Here is a 19,633-nt window from a genome sequence, read left to right as displayed (position 1 = left end):
GGTGCTTCTGCCTAGACCGCCATCTTGCCGGAGTCTCTCTCAAGATTTCTTTCTTAAAGAAAGTTTATACTCTAAACTTATCTAATGTTGACCAGCCCCTAAAAATGGACTTCCTAATTTTAAATTTTTACAATCAAACATAAATAACATACTGTGGTCAGATTGCCAAATGCTTAAAAAAAAAAAAAAAAAAGAGTCATTAAATCTATACTAGGAAATAAGGCATAAACTGTCTTTGGCCAGAACTTTCAAAGCATGGCCAGTAACTCTGAGTTTTCCATCTGTTTCTTTTACTAATGTCAACAATCTTATTCTGCAGTTTGTTCTTTATTGCTATTTTGAGTCCATTTTGCTTTTTATTTGTGGTTGTTATTGTGTGCCGTCAACTCTGACTCATAGTTACCCCATGTGACAGAGCAGAACTGCTCCAAGGGGTTTTCTAGGCTATAATCTTTACGGAGTCTCCCTCGGAGCTGCTGGGTGAGTTTGAACCACCAACCTTTTGGTTAGCCACCAAGCGCTGAACCATTGTGCCACCAAGCCTCCTTTTTATTTGTGGTCGTATGTTTACAATTACACAAATAGCAGTTGTTGTACATAGGATAATTTTATTTTAAAGTAATTGCTAGATGTTGTGAAATAGTCATTCCTTACCAACCACTGTTTACATTTCCATGTAAAGAGTAATTGATTTGAAATCAGAACTTGGTTGGGGGAGGGAGGCAGTATCTGTGGCAGGAATGAGCTAGGGAAAAGTGGAAGGATCCTTTGTAATTCCTTAGCAACATTTCAGGTCTATGCCCTACTTAATTAAGCCTTGCACAACATTGTAAAGTATAGTAAGGAACAGCTGCTTTTCTAATCAGCTAATTGCTGCCACTCTAGAGTAGAACACTCTAGAAGATAAGCAGCTATCTCAAATGCACACACATTTTTACTAATTTAAACTCACAGTTCAGACCTGCAGCCATGCAGTGCATGCCTTACACTGGCTGATGTGTGCAGAAGGGAGATAAGTGGTGGGACTTTGGAGCCAGTAATTCTTACACTGAGTGGGGTGTTGGAGAGGGGAGAGGGTGGGGGGTGTTGGGTAGAGCAACAATTTTCGGTGGCATAAAAAACCTAGCAAAACATAGATGAAGTGAAAGAGCTAGATTTGTTTAACTTAAGGAATAGAGACTAAGAGTCACATATTAGCAATTAGTACTACAAATTTAGGTAATGACTATTTATTTAGGCAAGAAAACTAACAAAGCTGCATTTTCTTAGATGGCAGATTGATCAGAAGTAATACAGTTTCTCCTGTCCCCCGAGCAATTCTTGAACCACTACTTTCCACATGGAGTTTTCATGAACAGTAAGAGAAGTAGCAGGTGCCATGTTTTTCCATGTGCTTTAATTCATATCTTTTTGATATATGTCGTTTTTAAAAAGTTTATTTTATAGAAGCAGTTTTATTTTCCATCTGTTTATTTTGCTCATGTCAGCCATTTTAATTCTGCGGTTTATTCTTCAGCATCATTTTAAGTCATTTTGCTGTAGTTGTGGTTATACATTTGTAATTATAGAAATATTAGTTGTTGTACATAGATTAATTTTATTTGAGTAACTACTTTACTTCTGGTACCTAACACTGTGCATGGCATATGGCGGGCTCTCGAGAAGTGTTTGCTGAATGAAAGAGGGAATGAATGGGTAGCAGATGAGGTGGAATGTTAAACAGAGTCAATCTGTTTTGTTGATGACTGTCAAAACGTATTCACACTTAGGGAGGGGGGAAGGTATCTTGCCAAGTTGTTGACAACTACAGTAATCAAGTAATAGTGTATATTTGACCTCTGCATGTGCCTTAGCCCTTAGGTTTAAATAGGAATATGTCCTGTATCCTGGATTTCGAAGGACTTAAATAAAAGCCATCAAGCCATCTGACTTAGAATGCTGTCACTTGTTGTGTAGGCTTACCATCCCAGGTAATTCTTGTCATGCTAAGGCATCTCTTTCCTCAAGCCACTTCCTCCTCTAATGTCACATTCCCCTTGACTTTCGTGAATGACTCTCTTATTTCTTTCTGCCTCTTTGATCATAACATCTCCAGTACCTTGGTTTATTCCTTTCCTGCCTCCTGAATATGTGTTTTTCCTAGCGTTCTGCCCTTTACCCTACCTGATTCCTGCTAAGTGGCCTCATTTGTTGAGATCTCATGCCTGCCACATCAGTTTCTCTACTTCCAGCCTCTCTCCTGAGCGCCATACCTGTGTGCATCTGTATATATGACATCTTAAATTGAATGACTTCTAAGGACCTCATAGGTTCTTAAACTAAATCAAGTGTTTTTTTCCTCCGCCAAGTGTAATCTTCCTCCTTCCTGTATTTCTAGTTTTAGCTGAAGGAACTGCTTTGTAAAATGTGATCATTCAGCCTATAAAACTGAGAGTCTTACCCACTTTCCTCTGTCAAGCCTCATCCACTCAATCCTGAAATCCTATGAGTTCAGTTTCTTTTACAACTCTTGGCTTGGTCCTCTCCCCTTCATCTTCATGACTACTGGTTTACTCATGCCCTATTTTATGCCTGGAGCATTGCAACAACTTCTAACTGGTTCTCCTGCCCCTACCCTTCACCACTTTCTTCCCCCTAAATTTCATCATCTCTGCAGGGCTAGCTTTTCAAAATGGGCATCAGTTGTTATTTATCAGTGAAACTTCTTCACCTTCAAATAAACTCTAAAGTCCTTAGCATGGCATCCAATCATTTCAACAGCCTCCTGCCTCCTTCTTTATCTCGTATCCTCCTTTCCCTTGCCTTTCATTCTGCGTTCCTGCTGTAATTAACTATCGGTCATTCTTCAGATGTAGAGTTGCTGTTTGAGCCATTTGCTGCCTCTCATGTTTATTTCTTCTGTCTAACATCATTCCTTTTTCATCCACCTAATAAATTCACATTCACCCTTACAGATGTAGCTTATTTTTGGAAAACTTCCCTAATTTCCCCAGCAACCACTCGTCTTTCTCTGTTACCATTGTTCCTTGTGAATATTCATATTAAACATAATATTCTGTTTCAAGTTTCTGTCTCTCCAAATGTGAACTCTGTGAGGACAGAGACAAGGTCTCACTCATACTTTCACTTGTACTGTTAGCACACAAATAAATATATATTGAATAGATGCATAAATGAATATATTAGCTGTTTTGATCTTTGCGGCTATCTAGTTCATCCATCCATACTTAATTTTCAGCCTCTGGACTGTTGCCATATATCATATCATCTTCTCCACAATATACATTTCATGCCTTCATGAACACTGTGTTATGCTCTAGTGGACATCTATTATCTTCTTGGTGGGGTTAACCCTTTTCAGGTTGCTGTTATCCAGTGTTATACAAAGAGTCTACATAGCTTAAATCATCGTCAGCAGATGCCCATAAAAAACCAGAGTTCAAAGGAGAACATGACATCCTCATTAAGCAAAAAGAATATTCTTCAAGCCATGATATGTTTCTTGAGAAGCAATTAACACATTGCATATTATTCCTGTGAGACACAAACTGTTTCTTTCCCATCTTAATTTGCCTGCTTAAAAATAGACAGAACAAGATAGATGAGTTTATGCTCAAGGTGTATGTATTTCCCTTGTGGCCAAGGAACCAATTTCCTTTTCATATTTACAGAATATTGATACAATTATTCTTTCATCAGACATGAAATTTGAGCATATAACCAGTTTGTGGAAATCACCTAATAATTTATTAGGTTGATAACAGCAATTAAGTCACAATTGCTTCAGAGAAATATAAATTGACTTTCCATTTTAAATGGATAATTTAACATTCCAAACCTCAGTCATAGAGTGTAACTAATTTCTAGGATAAGGAGTTTATCTCTCCTATTATTAAACTTAAAATAAATTTCAACTGTTGATAATCCAGTGGCTAATTATTCAATGGCTGGATTATTCGATTTGTATAATTTCTGTGTTTTCTTCCTTGATTGCTTGCCATTGACTATTTGAGCATGTACTAAGGGAGAGAATTTCAGACAGAAATGTAACACATCCATAAGCCCATGATTTTTACTCCCATTTAAAAATGTAAAAGCCATACTTAGCTGTTGACCTTGCAAAAATAGGCAGCAGGCCTAGTTTGGCCCATGGGCCATTGTTTGCCCACCCTGGCTTAATCAAATCTTCAGATGACACTTTAAAATTATTTGTGTAATTTTCTTTGTTATTGATATTGCAGCTTGCAATGACACCCCCCTCCCCCATATATACACACTACACTCACACGCACACAATTGTTGGTTTAGCATACAATGTATGGAAACTTAAAATAGCTCTTTTTTTGGAAAAAATTATGGTTCAGGATTTTGCAGTAGAAATTCACCAACCAGAGGATTTGGATGTCTTAGCATTACAAATGAGGAAACTGAGCCACTGAACAATTACATAACCTGCCCAGCTAGAGGGAGTCACTGTTACCACAATAACACGGATTGGAGCCGCCTTCCACAATAGCCAATTCTGAGACGGGGGCAAGGTGAGCAGCAAGAGTTTTATTATATATCGATATATAGGAGACAGAGGGGAATAGATTCCTCTAAAAACTCGTCTCCTCCGCTGGAGGTCAGCCGAAGGCTTTTATAGGGACAGGATTATGGGTCTTAGAAGTTTGTGTTAGTTCCCCCTTGAGGTGGTCACGTCCCAGATGAGTTAATCTTCTCTTGGGAGTTATCTGGTGACATCCTGGCTTTCTTGTCCCAAGATGGGTGCTTTGTGCTGTTTGTCATTCCTAGATCATTATCACTTGTTTTCCACCTTCCAAGGAGGAACATCAGTTAATCTTAAACTTTTTATAGAGACTGGAATGGGAGAGAAAAACAATATCATGAGACAATGCGGAGGTTAGCAATGGGTAGTAATAATAGTGAGCCGGACCTATGCAACCTCTTCCATTACAGCTGCAAAGAATTGGAGCCAGAATTCTAATACAAGCTGATACCAGATCTTAACCCTTGTACCATCTTGCACTCTGGTCACATATTACATTGACATTTGATCTTTCAACAGAAACATCTGAGAGAACAAGGCTTTAAGTGCACTGGCATTGGCATCAGAAAGACTCCCCAACTTGTTTACTGCGTGGTCTTTAGCAAGTCACATACTCAGTCTGACAAGACTTCCTCTATTTGTAAAGTGTGGATTTCTCATTAGTTCTAATTTCTCGTTGTTTCACTGAGACAATGAAGTTGAGATTATGGGTTCCTGTTTTCCTCCTGCTTCTGTTTTTCCTTGTTAGTTATGAGGGTGTTAGGTTTTAGAGGAAGATGAAGAGTTCTGTCTTACACATGTTACACTTGAGGTGATGGTGGGGTCCAGCTAGTAATGCCCAGTGTTGAGCTGTAGATGAGCTGGTAGGTCTCAAGAGGGTGAGAACTGGACATAGAACTTCGGTTTTCTCTTACAAAGAGATGATGGCTACTACGTGGGGAGTGATTGAGCTCTCCAAGAAAGAAGGTATGAAGAGAACATCTGAGGACAAGGAGAAGGACCTTGATAAATGCCTGCTTATTGGTGGGTAGATCATGGAGGAAGAACTGCAGAATAGTTGAGAGAAGGATCCCTCAGAGGGATACAAAAAGAATACAGTAAGGCAGGGACTGGTAAAGTACACCCCCAAAACCTATTGCTGCCGAGTCAATTTCAACTCAGTGATCCTGCAGGACAGAGTACAACTGCCCTATAGGTTTTCCAAGGAGCTGCTGGTAGATTTAACTGCCAACCTTTTGGTTAGCAGCCTTAGCTCTTAACTACTATGCCACGAGGGCTCCTGTAAAGCACAAGTTGGGGTTAATTTAAAGAATGAATGGTAAATGGTATTAAGTACTACATGGAGATCAGAGGGTGAGGCTCATATAAAAAGATGGTCAACAATGTCAAGCATGGTAGAGAGTACACTGAAAATTAAGAAGAAATGAGATCATTTTTCGGCAAAAGAGTAAAATTTGTGTTCTTCGTTCGACCCTTTAAAGATTTGATTAAATATATCTTGGACACTTAAACTTTCTAATCAGTCCAGAAGGTAAAGCTATGGATGATTACCTTTGCCCTGCTTTGCTGTGATTAGCTGTAAACTAGTGTCCTTGTCCAAGTTTGAGGGTGTGCTCACAAGATGCCCAGCAGCAACTCAGCAACACATACCACCAGTTGCTGTTGGGTAGATTCCAACTCATGGCGTCCCCATGTGTGTCAGAGTAGAACTGTGCTCCGTAGAGTTTGTAATGTCTGATTTTTCTAAAGGAGATTGCCAGGCATTTCTTCTGAGGCACCTCTGCGTGTACTTAAACTCCAGCCTTTCACTTAGCAACCAAGCATGTTAATTGTTTGCACCACGCAGGGACTTCAGCAATGCATACAGATAGTGGAATTAGGAAAAATGAAACTGGCTTCCACTAGTTTACAACATCCGGTGGGAACAAGCCAAAGTTGGGTTTCTTCACCAATTTATTTGTTACCTTTGATGAGTCACTCTGTCTTCCTAAATATCCATTTCTCCTATAAATGAAGTTAATGTATGCTTACATAGATTTCTCTTTCTTATAACATTAAATACCTAAGGGTAAAAGGTGCTGTATAATTATCAAGTGTTATCTTTACCATTTATTTAAGACGAAACTGACCTATTCAATTGAAAATAATATCTTAAGTAGCTAAATTGCATAATTAGTTTATTCTTAAGAATACATATGCCTGAGAAGAAAAAGTTATCAATAAAATACTATGCAATTTAAAAATTAAGGCAAATCTTAAATGGTAGTTAAAGTTTTTTTGCAGCTTCATGAAAAATAGATGATTAAAACTCAGCATCCTTAGTATCTTCTGTTCCAAACGCTACCCCAGTTAGGTTAAGAGAAACTTTTTCATGTAAAGACAGAAAGATTCACCCTGGGAGAAGTTGGCACAGAATGAAAAAGATGAAACTGTATCTGTGTTAATTATTGATATACTGCAGGGAGAATAAGTGTTTAAAACCGAACAAATAACATGCTTTTCATTTAGACACCTCGGTTAATTTATTAAAATGCTCTTGATTTGTGCTTTTATCTCAGGCTTCAGTCTTTAAAAGAAGGATTTAAAGCACCCAGAGCCGGAATTATGACTACGCCTCCTTGTCAGTCGGTGTCTTTCGGTTTCAGATTTGAGTACTATAAAATTCTCTTCTTTTTTCTCTCTCTCTCTGTCTATCCACATTTTAATGCAAAACTGGGAGAGGTTGCCCAGGGGATTACTGGTAAAATATTTTAAACTGGCTAAGACTTTATTTTTTAAAGAATATTGTTGTGAAGAGTTAATAAGTAGGTGTTTCCAGGATTGTTTGAGTATTGTATTATTTTGCTGCATTGATAGGTCGTATTTGATATTTTGTATCAGTGCAGCAAAATAATACAATACCTAGAATAAAATCTTTAACAAACCTTGATCCCACTAGAGATCTCTGTGACATTCTGTGACCTAGAAGATTTCTCAAAGGCCAGGGCGGTATGAAGCCCAGAGTTTAGTGTTGTTCTAGCCACGCTCAATCATCTGCAGATTTCACCTAGGCTACCTCCAGACTCCACGGCTTTCCCGCCTTCTTTGGGTAGCAGGAAGGACTCCAGAGGAAGGGAAAGGGTGTGGTGTCCATGAGACATAAAACCACCCCAGCTATACCCCAAGACAAGGCAAACTACAAAATTTAAATATTCACAAGTATACTGGAGGGTGAGGATGATAAAAAGGTGCAGAAGAAAGGAAGTGAAGACATTCACACATGGTTGCATTTTCATGGGGAAAGCTCAGAATAATTAAAGGAGGAATATTTCCTCACTGAGACAAGCATTGTGATTTAGGTTTTCTGTTTTTTATTGCTTGTGTTACTTTATGTTAGAATGACATGTTCATTTAGACGAGTGATTTGACTAATGTTACCTTCTGCTTCTGGATTCTTCTTTTTGTTGTTGTTTTTGAGATCTTTGAAAACTGAAAGTGAATGACTGTATAAGGACGTGTTGACATTTATTCTTTCTTCTGCTTGTTTGATTGGAAATAGTTATGTTGGAGAGCAGGTGGTGAGGGTCTGGTGTTAATGAGGAAAAACAGTGCAATTTATTATTTTCCTTAGTTGCTACTTTGAACTGTGAAAACCAATACAAAACAAAACAAAAATCCCTCTGCCATCCAGTCAATTCTGATTCAAAGCAACCGTGTAAGACAGAGTGGAACTGCCCCATACGGTTTCCAAGGCTGCAAATCTTTACAGAAACAGACTGCCACATCTTTCTCCTGCGGAGTGGCTGGTGGGTTCAAACCACGGAACTTTTGGTTGGCAGCTGAGTGCTTTAACCACTGTGCCACCAGGGCTCCTTTGAAATATGAAGGCAGTCAAAAATCCAGGACACATTTGCAAAGTTGTCACAACCAACCAAGGGCACCATAGGACTCTCATCCCACTAGCAAATTATCAAATCGTTCCATCCTTCACATCATCAAGTTGTGTTCCTCATTGTCTTTTTCGGCATTTTGAAAGTTCTGTGTATACTTAAGATGACTAAGTAGTTCTCTAAAGGCTCTAACTAACATTGACAACCAGAAAATCCAAAGTTGTAAGAATAAGTAAGATTCCCCCTCCTCTTGTCTTTAACAAGCAGTTTCTTGGCTACTGAAGATAAAAGCACCACCATCATCAGCTATGCCTTAAGAGTCTTGGGGGAACTTAATCTGTGACTATAAAACCACTTCATTAGTATTATGTGTACGCTAGAGCCTTTCCACCGACTTAACTCTAATTAAAAAAATATTACTTTTATGCCCCAGATCTTACCAGCTACCCGAATGTTCTCAATGACTGCTTTGAGTGCAGTTAGATACAAACTCTGTTTTAAGGTGGTTAACCCCTAGCCACACGAAGACTAAGATATATTTGCTTCTTGATAGAAGAAAAGTATTATATCTACTGACAGTTTGCAACAAGAGACGGGAGATTAAAAGTAGGATGAAGTAGCATTTTTGTGCTTTTATCCCTGCTTATTGTTCTCTAAGGAGCCTGGTGACACAGTGATTAAGTGCACGGCTGCTAACCGAAAGGTCAGCAATTTGAACCCACCAGGTGCTCCATGGGTAAAAGATGTGGCAATCTGTTACTGTAAAGATTTCTGGGCTTGGAAACTCTCTGGGGAAGTTCTAATCTGTCCTGCAGGGTCGCTGTGAGTCAGAATCGACTGAAGGGCAGTGGGTTTGATTTTGGTTGTTCACTGATTTGGATAACTTCTTGAAATATGAAAGAGTCTCATACTACTGCTACTTTAATTTCTGAAATGGGGAAGTGGCTGTTGCATTAATTGGCTCATGCTGATTAGCATCATTCATTAGCATCATGCATACACAATGATGCTCAAGGGAAGCAATGAAGCGTAGTAGCTAAGAGCACAGGCTCTGGAGCTAGACTGCATGCATCCCAATTCCAGACTGCTGTTTGCTATGAGTGTGAGCCTCGACAATTTCTCATCTCTCTGGGCGCATTCTTGCTATATCTCGTTGACATCTAGGTGTGCTGTTTTGTGTGTGTGTGTGTGTTTTGTTTTGTGATTCTTGCCATCGTAAATTAGGTCTTTTATCTAGATAGTCCTTGTATATCTAAAGACTATTGATTTTGAATATTAATATAAGCACCTTCATGAAGTTAAAAAAAATTATTTGTAGTCATTTTTCAATTGGTTCCCTTTTTTCCCTCCAAATAAACAACTATAACATCTGCAAGCAATGTTGTTGTTGTTAGGTACCCTCGAGTCAATTTCAACTCATAGCAGTGCCACTTGACAGAGCAGGATGCCTCATAGGGTTTTCGAGGCTCTAATCTTTCTGGGAGCAGATCACCAGGTCATTCTCCTGTGGAGCTGCTGGGTGGGTTTGAACTGCCAACCTTTCAGTTAGCAGCTATTGTGCCACCAGGCTTCCCAGCAATGACAGATTGTTTTATCTTCTTCTTTCTAAATCTTTTTTGACCATTTAGTTCTTTCTCTTTTCTAATTGTATTTTCTAGAACTTTCAGAAAATAGTATATATATATTTTAAGAATTTTAAAATATTTCTTGTCTTATCCTAACATTAGATTACTTCCATTACTTTCCATTGTAGCATGATGTGACTTTTAAATTAATATATTTATAAATAAATATGTCCAGCTCACACACACAGATATATACACACAAGTGTGCAATTCATCACCAATTCCAAATTCAGTGGACATTTTCAATCTTGGTCTTATTTGTCCTGTCCTCTTTGCTGTTAACACCGTCCTTTGTAGAATTTCCCACTGTACTCCCTTGTCATCTGTGGTCATACAGTCTCCTGGATCTACTGAGACTTCTCTGACCACCTCTTCTTCACTGTCTCATTTGTGGGCTCTTGCTCGGTTGCACATTTAGGGTTTCCCAGTATTTTTGTCTTTGGCTCACTACTGTTCTCATTCTGCTATCTCCCTTTGGGGTACTGAATCCATTTTTATGGCTTCCACTCCAGACTATTTTGCTGATTCCAAATCTTGATAACTGGCTAGACCACTACCTGATTTTCATATACTTAAGTAACCTTCCATCAGAATTCTCCACCTAGATGAACCATGTTGTTGTGTGCCGTCAAACCGATTCTGACTCATGGTGACCCTGTATGATGGAGCAGAACTGTTGTATAGAGTTTCTTAGGCTTTTATCGTTGCAGGAGCAGATCACCAGGTCTTTTCTCCTGCAGAGCTACAGGGTGGGTTCGAACTGCCAACCTTTCGGTTAGCAGCTGAGCACTGAAACTATTGCACCACCAGGGCTCCTTAGATGAACCATAGATGTCTCAAATGCATCATGGTCAAAATATATAATTTCATTATTTTTAAACCTTAAACCTGCCCGTCTTCCTCTGTTGTCCATTACACTTGTTTAGGGATCAGCAAAGTTTTTCTTAAAGTACCAATAGTAAATATTCTAGGCATTGTGGGCCATACAGTCTCTGTCCCAAGTACACAGTTCTGCCAGAGTAAAAACTAAAAATAAAAATAAGGGGCCCTGGTGACACCAGTTAAGTGCTCAGCTGCTAACTGAACGATTGGTGGTTGAAACCCATTCACAGCTCCGTGGGAGAAGGACCTGATGATCTGCTTCCATAAAGGTTACAATCTAAGAGGTCCTGTAAGGCAGTTCTGCACAGCCACATGGGGTCGCTATGAGTCAAAATCCACTAGATGGCTACTAACAACTGAAAAAATCACCAGAGGCAACATATAAACAAATAGGCCTGGCTGTGTTCCAATAAAGTTTTATTTATGAGTCAGGAGACTGACTCCCAGAATGTAGTTTTTCCACCCCGCAGTTATTGATAATACTGTTGCTGATGCTAGAATTTTAGGTTTTATTTTTGATTCTCAGAGCCAAGAAATCTCCAAAATTTGCCATATTGACATTCTAAGGGTTTCCTAATCTGTACCCTTTTTTTTTTGTCCATACCAAAGCAATCCTAACCATGCTCTCACCCTTTCTCTCCTGGACTCTGAAGGCTTAGTAATTGTTCTCCATCCTTTTTCTTCTAGTCCTGTCAAATCTAACTTCTCACAACTAGCAGAGTGAATTTAGTAAAACGAAATGGGATTCTATTGCTCCCATGCTTTAAACTCTTTGCTAACTCTTCATAGCCTAAAGGGGTGTTCACAATTTGAAAGCTTCTTAACATGGCATAGAAGTCCTTCATGACCTGCCTCTCGTCTCCAACTTTGTCTCCCACTCCTATTTTTGACAGATCAGTTCCTTTGAGAAACAGATGCCAAGATGGGATTAGATGCTTAAGGAGCAATTGCCTTTGAATGATAAAGTGGGAGAGAAAGAGATTCTGAGAAGTCTCAGTCACACCAATGAGGAGTACCCCACTGGGCAAGGAGCTGCCTGGGCCAGTTCAGTGTGGTGGTGTAGATGCAGGCGGTCAGTTTCTCTGGAGGGAGAGCTGCTTGGTGCACGTCCATGTCACCACACCTTGTTACTTCACCCTGTGTACTTCAGCTTCACTAAAAGTCTGGTAATTCTCCTAATATAACTTAATGTCTCTCACTTGCATGCGTTAGTTTCTGTTTCCTATTCTCTCTGCCATGTCCCTTTCTGCCTCTGTCTTTGCTTGGCCCACTGTTTTCACTCTTTAAGTCTCACCTGAAGCACAACTTTCTCCAGAAATATTTCTTAACCATTTCCAGCGTCCCAACTGTGCAGAATTGTTAATATTCAGTCATCCCTTAACATTCGTCTAATGGTATCAGGTGTCTCCTAATGCCACCTTTCTGTCAGTTCATCATACTGCAGTGGCTTGCTGGATGCTAGGATGCTGGAAGTTATGCTGCTGGTATATCAAATACCAGCAGTGTCACCAGGTTTTAGCAGAGCTTCCAGACTAAGACAGACTAGAAGAAAGGCCTGGTCACCTACTTCTGAAACTTAGCCAGTGAAAATCTTACGGATCACAACCAAACATTGTCTAATACAGTGCTGGACAATGAGTCACCTAGATTGGAAGACACTCAGATACACAGTGGCCACAACAATGGACTCAAGGATACCAACAATTGTGACCATGGCTCAGGACCAGGCAACATTTTGTCCTGTTGTATATGGGGCTGCCATGAGCTGGAACTTAACTGAATGGCAACTATCAGTGCATTTTCCAAATTAGTTAGTTGTATTTATTTTTGATTTTTTTAGTACACAGTGAACCTCTTGAAAGAAAGGATTACTAGGTATATATTGTCAGACACCCACAGTACGTGGCACCCATTTGTTGAATGAATGGCGGTACTCTGCATTAACCATTGGAAGGACAACTTGGCCCAGATGACATAAAAGAAGACATTGTGACAGATGATCCTTATACCTTTATACTAGGTTAAGGAGAGTTTCATTTTTTAAGTAAAAAATATGTTTTTATAATTTTGATTTATTAGGCCTATTTCAACTGAATGTGGGCAATTTGATACATTGGTAGTAACACTGGGCTCAAGTCAAAGACCTGTGTTCAAATCCCAGTGTTCCCATTTACTAGATGAACAACCATGGGGCAACACCTCTAGTATTAGTTTCCTCTCCGCTAAGATGGAGATAATAACCCCAAGGTCACAGAATTGTGCACCTATCAAACCCCTGGTGATACATTCCACTTCTCTCTGACAGAACCTCTGCTGCCTTCTATTGTATCAGGGCCTGCGTCAGCATTAACTCAATGTCCCATGATTGTACTGAAATTTTAGATCACGTAATTAACTCTTTGTACACAGAGTGGATGAGAGGTGTGATTTCAAGCAATGCTTTTCTACCAATTTGTATGTGCGATGAATACAGGTCAATGTATTATTCCAGGAAGTAGTTTTGAACTATATAGGCTGCTGACCTATTTCAGGCTATAATTTTTACAGAGTTCAACATTGGAGAAAATGGAAGATCAATTATGTGGGGCTAGAGAGAATGTCACAGCACTGATTTGATAGGAAAATAGGGCCCTTGGCTTCTTTGCTTAGGGATGAATTACTGTGGCTGCTGTCTTCATGGCCATGTCTCCCAGTTGCCATCCATAAACTGTAAGAATGAACACGATGAGCTTTTTTAAAAGTAAAGATGATAATGTAGGAAATAAATGGTAAAGTAAAATCATAAAGCTTAAAATAGTATGCAAGTCAAATAAAGACAATGAAAATAGACAAGATAAAAAGAAATTAAAGTAGGTTTAAAAAAATAAGCTATGTAGGCCCAGAAATTTTAAAATAAATTAAAATGACAATGTAAGATGGAACTAAAAGACGAAAGGGATAAGAAGATTAAACAAGCTTTAAGAATGCAAACAAGAGACTTATATATTTAAAATGTGGAACCTAGGTGGACTGAGATAGGGCAGCAGAGTTGTTTCCTCTCACAGAAGCAAAGCTTTGCCATAAAGGAAGAGGCAGGAGTCACTGATTGGAGCTGGCCTGTTGCCCACTTAAAGTATTCCCTCAGTGACCCGCGAAGGGGGTTTTCTCCTGGATGATGGCGATGCGCCCTTTTCTGCCAGCAGAGGGCAAACAATGAGCAGCCCTGCAGAGCTGAGGACAGGCTGAACGCATGCGCAGGAAACGAGGCGCCAGAGAGCGGAGCGCAGTCACTCATTGCTGAATTTGAAATGGCGTGGAAGCGTGCTGGTAAAGAGAACTTGCCTAGGTGTCTCGTTTGTTTTAATCACTCTCATAGAGTGTAGAAGTAAATACTCCTCTGCGCGCCATTTTGGCGTACATTCTTTGTGCACTTCTTGTTCAAGATTCGGCTCCAGGGGTGTATTTTTCTCTATTCAGCAACTGTAAATAGATCCTCTCCCTGTAGCCCTTGAGCCACAGGTGTCCTTTAGTTTTGTTTTTGTTTTACATTTTCTCTTCCTCTTCTCGTTTCTTAATACCTGTTTACCTGTTTGATCTGGCTAGTTCTCTGAAAGTATACACATCTGCTCACCTACACACACGTAACCATACCCATCTCTTCCCATGCGTGCAGTCTGTACCCCACTCATAGACACACACACACACAACCTCACTCCCCTCTACTACTCATACGTATAATCTGCACCCCACTCATACACACAACTCATCCCCAAACACACACTCTCTCTCTCTCACACACACACCCACCCACACCCACCCACACACACACACAGGAACACATGCACACACGCTGCCCTTCGCCTTTATGCCTTTTCTCTCTTCTGTGCGGCTTCTCCCCGCCAGCCTTTCCCATCTATCATTGCAATCCTTCACATCACCACAGATACAGATTGAAATAGTGTAATTTATTGTTTCTTTTCCAGGGAGCTTTTTTTTTTTTTTTTTAAAGCTTTTCCTCTGTGATTTGTAAATAATGAATAATTCCAATAGACATGTGATGGAGAGTGTGACTTTTATGCAGTTTTTTAAGTTGATTTACTTTCACGACAACCCTGGGTTATGGGAGGTAGGGAGCTCGTTTGACTGGTACTGCAGAGTCTCTTGCCACATTTCCCGGAGTGTGTTCCTCAGGTTCCCATAGATGAGGCATGCATTTTAAAAGAAGCCCTCTCTGCTGACACAGGTTTGGAAACTGCTAAAGTAAACTGGCTCCTTTAATGCAAAACTCCTCAAAGCATTGCATATAATTTGCTCTGAGCCGGGCAGCATTTCCAAAACATACTTGGCCAGGGAAACTTATTTTTCATCAAACATTGCATTCTCAATTCAGCGTTCCATGGAAAATAATTTAGGAAATAATGATCTAATGACAGTAGTACATTTTCTTCTGTGCTGCAGAGAAGCTGTTTTACGGTTGCCCTTGTTGAAGAGTTTTAATTCACCTCAGTATATTTTCATCAAATTGGTACTTCTTTATTTTTGTAGTCCAAATGCATAATAAAAACGTATGCTAGAGCCGATCGATGATTCTGGAGAGTCTCCTGAAATCTCAAAGCAGGTGAAATAATTTTTATTACATTTTATGCTGATGTGTTTTTCTGTAAAGCAGTTCTTTGAAAATCAGTAATCTTTATAAGGAAGATAGTCTAATTCTATTTTGATTAAGTCTTTGTGTAATCATAATACTAGTACCTAATGCATGTTACTTGATCCAAAAAAGAAAAAAATTGTAAACATGTTACTGGAAAAGCAGCAGAAAATGAGAGAGATGGGGTGGCGGGTGGGGGTGGCGAAAGAGGAGAGAGAGAAAGGAAATTCAAATGGATCCCACTAGGACGAGTCACTGCAGACACAGCTCCGGCACAAATGGCAGGTGGAGCAGCAACACCTGTACCTTCTTTTGGGCACCACACCTGTGATGATGGTCCCTGCCTTATTACTGAGGTCTCTGTCTGATTTTCTGACACTATTTGGAGGGTTGTGCACAATCCCATGGCACATGGGACAAAGTCTGAGTAGCACGTTTCTGGGTTAATGCCCCTTTCCAACCTCTTCCGAAGATGTAAGAAAGTGCAAGTGTGGGGTGGTCCTCCATGCCAAAGTCTGCCACAGAATAGCTATCTTTTGTATGCGAAGACCTTGTGCATCTGCCCTCTAAGCTTAAGAGGGCTGTTGTTGTTAGGTGCCATCACGTCGGCTCTGACTCATAGTGACCCTATGTACAACAGAATGAAACACTGCCCGGTCGTGCGCCATCCTCACAGCCATTGTTATGTTTGAGCCCATTGTTGCAGCCACTGTGTCAATCCACCTCATCGAGGGTTTTCCTCTTTTTCGCTGACGCTCTACTTTACCAAGCATGATGTCCTTCTCCAGGTACTGGTCCCTTCTGATAACATGTCCAAAGTATGTGAGACAAAGTCTCACCATCCTCGCTTCCAAGGAGCACTCTGGCTGTATTTCTTCCAAGACAGATTTGTAGTATATTCAATATTCTGTAGTATATTCAATATTCTTCACCAACACCATAATACAAAGGTATCAATTCTTCTTCAGTTTTCCTTATTCATTGTCCAGCTTTTGCATGCATATCAGGCAATTGAAAATACCATGGCTTTGGGTCAGGCGCACCTTAGTCCTCAAAGTGTCATCTTTCCTCCTTAACACTTTAAAGAGGTCTTTTGCAGCAGATTTGCCCAGTGCAATACGTCCTTTGATTTCCTGACTGCTACTTCCACGGGTGTTGATTGTAGATCCAAGTAAAATGAAATCCTTGACAATGTCAGTCTTTTCTCCATTTATCATGAAGTTGTTTACTGGTCCAGTTGTGAGGATTTTTACTTTCTTTATGTTAAGCTGAAGAGGGAGTTTTGATCAATTAGTGATTTTCTATGAAATCCAAAGTTCCACTGGACTTCAGACCCAGTCTGTGTATACCCTTTCCTTTCTAAGTGGCCACCTACCTGCACGCCTTCATCAGGACCTCATTGTCTTTGTGATGAAAGGATCCTTCTGTTGGAAACAGTTAAGCCATTGACTTCTAGCCGAAACATTGGTGATTTGAATCTATCCAGTGTCACCTTGGAAGTAAGGCCTGGTCATCTGCTTCCAAAAGGTTACAGCCTTAAAAACTATGGAGCACACAAGGGGTCACCATGAGTCAGAGTCTACTCAGTGGCAACTAATAATTATGAAGAGTTGCATTTTAATTGGAATTAGAGAATCAGAACCATTAATGCTCCCAGCACAACCTTCATCAAATATCTTCCCAGAGCACATAGCCGGGCCGATTATGTAAGAACTCAGCCGAAAATTTATAGTCCATTGGAATGAAAAACTCATATAGGCATCTTTTATTTGCTTCCCTCTGTTTTTAGCCCAAAGCACATATAGTAGGTACTTAGCTGATAATGACCGACAATGGCATAACTACCGACTCTCATTTGCTTTTCTTAGTATATTTGTAGATATGGTGAATAGTACTTTCTAATACTTTTAAAAAAAAATTTTTTATAAACATTTAAGGAGTAGTTTCTAGAAGTTGGTGGTTCTAACCCACCCAGAGACTCCTCAGAAGAAAGGTCTGGCAGTCTGCTTCTGAAAAGGTCAAACAACAACAAAAACAAAATGAAACAAAACTCGTTGCCATTGAGTCGATTCCAACTTATAGCGACCCCATAGGCCAGGGTAGGAGTGCCCCATAGGGTTTCCAAGGAATTGCTGGTGGATATAAACTGCAGACCTTCTGGTTAGCAGCCAAACTCTTAACCACTGTGCCACCAGAGCTCTTCTGAAAAGGCCACAGCCATGAAAACCGTATGGAGTTCATTCAGCTCTGCTCTGCAACACTTGAGGTCACTGTGTAGGAATAGACTAGACTGGCAACTGTTTTTTTGTTTTTAATTTCTTTTTATTAATTATCACATACTTGATCAGTCTGTCTACTCACTTGATATCCTGGGAATAATATTCTCCACGGTTGTTCGTATCTCTCTGATTATGTTTTCTATCTTCTTTCTTGATCCCTCATCCTTCTGTATACCCTTGGCAATTGGTGTTAACTGGGTATTCTTTGGTCTGCTTTTGTTGCTCCATTCACTTTACTAGGATATTATTCACTTCCATGTGTCCACATACCCTGACAATTCCCAGACCCTAAAGCCTGATCCATCTCCTGAACTTGGACCATGTTTCCATTCACCTCTGGACATCTCTACCTACATGTGTCTGGATTCCCCAAAGTTAGGGACAAAATCTAAACTTAAATTCTCTGTGAAGCCTTCCTTCTAGGAATTCTCTCAATTTTCTCAATACCTCTCTAAGGGTGCAGTCATTTTAATTGTAACAAATCACACAACACACTCATGCATTATGAATTCTTTTCTAAAACTTTTAAAATAAAAGTATTAATTCCTAGTGAGAAATTAACATGCTGAATATGCCTGTTGAATGTTATTTGCCCAGTTTCGAAACACCATCATGGGACTGTCCACATCACAGTAGGAGGATGTAAGGTACACCAGTCAGAATTAATGCATCCTTAACTTGTTGATTACATATTATATTCTAGCTCTGGGATGCTAGAATCTTTCTGTAACCCTCCAAAATGCTACAGTGAAATGTATTTTCCTTGAAGGCTATGTATTAAAAAAAAAAAAATGCCAGCCTAGTATCACGATTTCATTTGAAGACTCTGGTTGAGATAGCCTTTGCCAAGAACACGTTCTTCAAACAAGATGTGCTGTTTTCTCCCTGAAGGTTAGATGTGGGGCAAAAAAAAAAAAAAAAAAAAAAAAAGTTGCTACTTTGTCAAGGGCACTTTACAATTTGTCTAACTAACCAGTTTCTTCTCCACAGAGAGCCTTGTCTTCGCCTCAGTTATTGCTGGTTTACAAACCAGGGTGCAAAGGCAGGTGTCTCTTCTCCGCTAATTTTTAATTCTAATACTTTCAGAACAAGATTATCCTGGACCCCATGACATTCAGCGAGGCCAGGTTCCGGCCGTCCCTGGAGGAGAGGTTGGAGAGCATCATCAGCGGCGCGGCGCTGATGGCCGACTCGTCTTGCACGCGCGACGACCGGCGCGAGAGGATCGTGGCCGAGTGCAACGCGGTGCGGCAGGCGCTGCAGGACCTGCTCAGCGAGTACATGAATAATGTAAGTCCCGGGCGCTCTGCGCGCGCCTCCGCGGGGCCGCGCAGCGGTCTGTGGCTTTTGCAGCCTGAAAAGAGGGCAGGTGTTTCCTAAAGAGTGTCAGGTGTAACCAACGAACAGCTTTGGGAGCGGCTGTGTTCTGATTTCGTCTCAGAGTGCGTTTTTTAGTATGGAAGAGGTTGCTGGAAAGTAAAATCTTAGCAAGAGTTTGGCTTTTTGCTTGAGTGATTCTTTCGTAGTCATTTTCGTGGCTGGCGTTTCACGTAGATAAGTTTGAATTGGTAAAAGTAGATGACTGCTGGACATAACCGAGAACGTGCAAAAGCATCTCTTACAAAGAGGACTTTCAAAGCCCAGGATAGCTATTGATGCCCATCTTCATCCCTACCAGGCATTAATAAATGTAATAGGTTTTAAACTGTTTGCATAGGGGTGGGAAAGTCCTAACTGCAGGTAAAACTTAGAGGGACTTTATTGATTCGTTGTGCAATTAGAGGTTCTTATGAGAATGAGTC

General features: G+C 40.2%; 1 protein-coding gene across 6 annotated transcripts in view; it reads left to right on the top strand.

Moving 5' to 3' along the window:
* CTNNA2 (catenin alpha 2) overlaps positions 1-19,633 on the top strand; it is a 1,267,087-nt gene that overhangs the window by 435,752 nt on the left and 811,702 nt on the right. For all 6 annotated transcript variants that reach the window (XM_004369147.1, XM_004369146.1, XM_012555844.1 and 3 more), the window contains one exon: positions 18,918-19,121. In XM_004369147.1, the coding sequence (XP_004369204.1) occupies positions 18,918-19,121 (204 nt within the window). The remainder of the gene's footprint in view (positions 1-18,917; positions 19,122-19,633) is intronic.

This window comes from Trichechus manatus, unplaced genomic scaffold (assembly GCF_000243295.1).
Source record: "Trichechus manatus latirostris isolate Lorelei unplaced genomic scaffold, TriManLat1.0 scaffold00004, whole genome shotgun sequence".
Taxonomy (NCBI): domain Eukaryota; kingdom Metazoa; phylum Chordata; class Mammalia; order Sirenia; family Trichechidae; genus Trichechus; species Trichechus manatus.
This window is presented reverse-complemented; position numbering and strand designations above follow the sequence as displayed.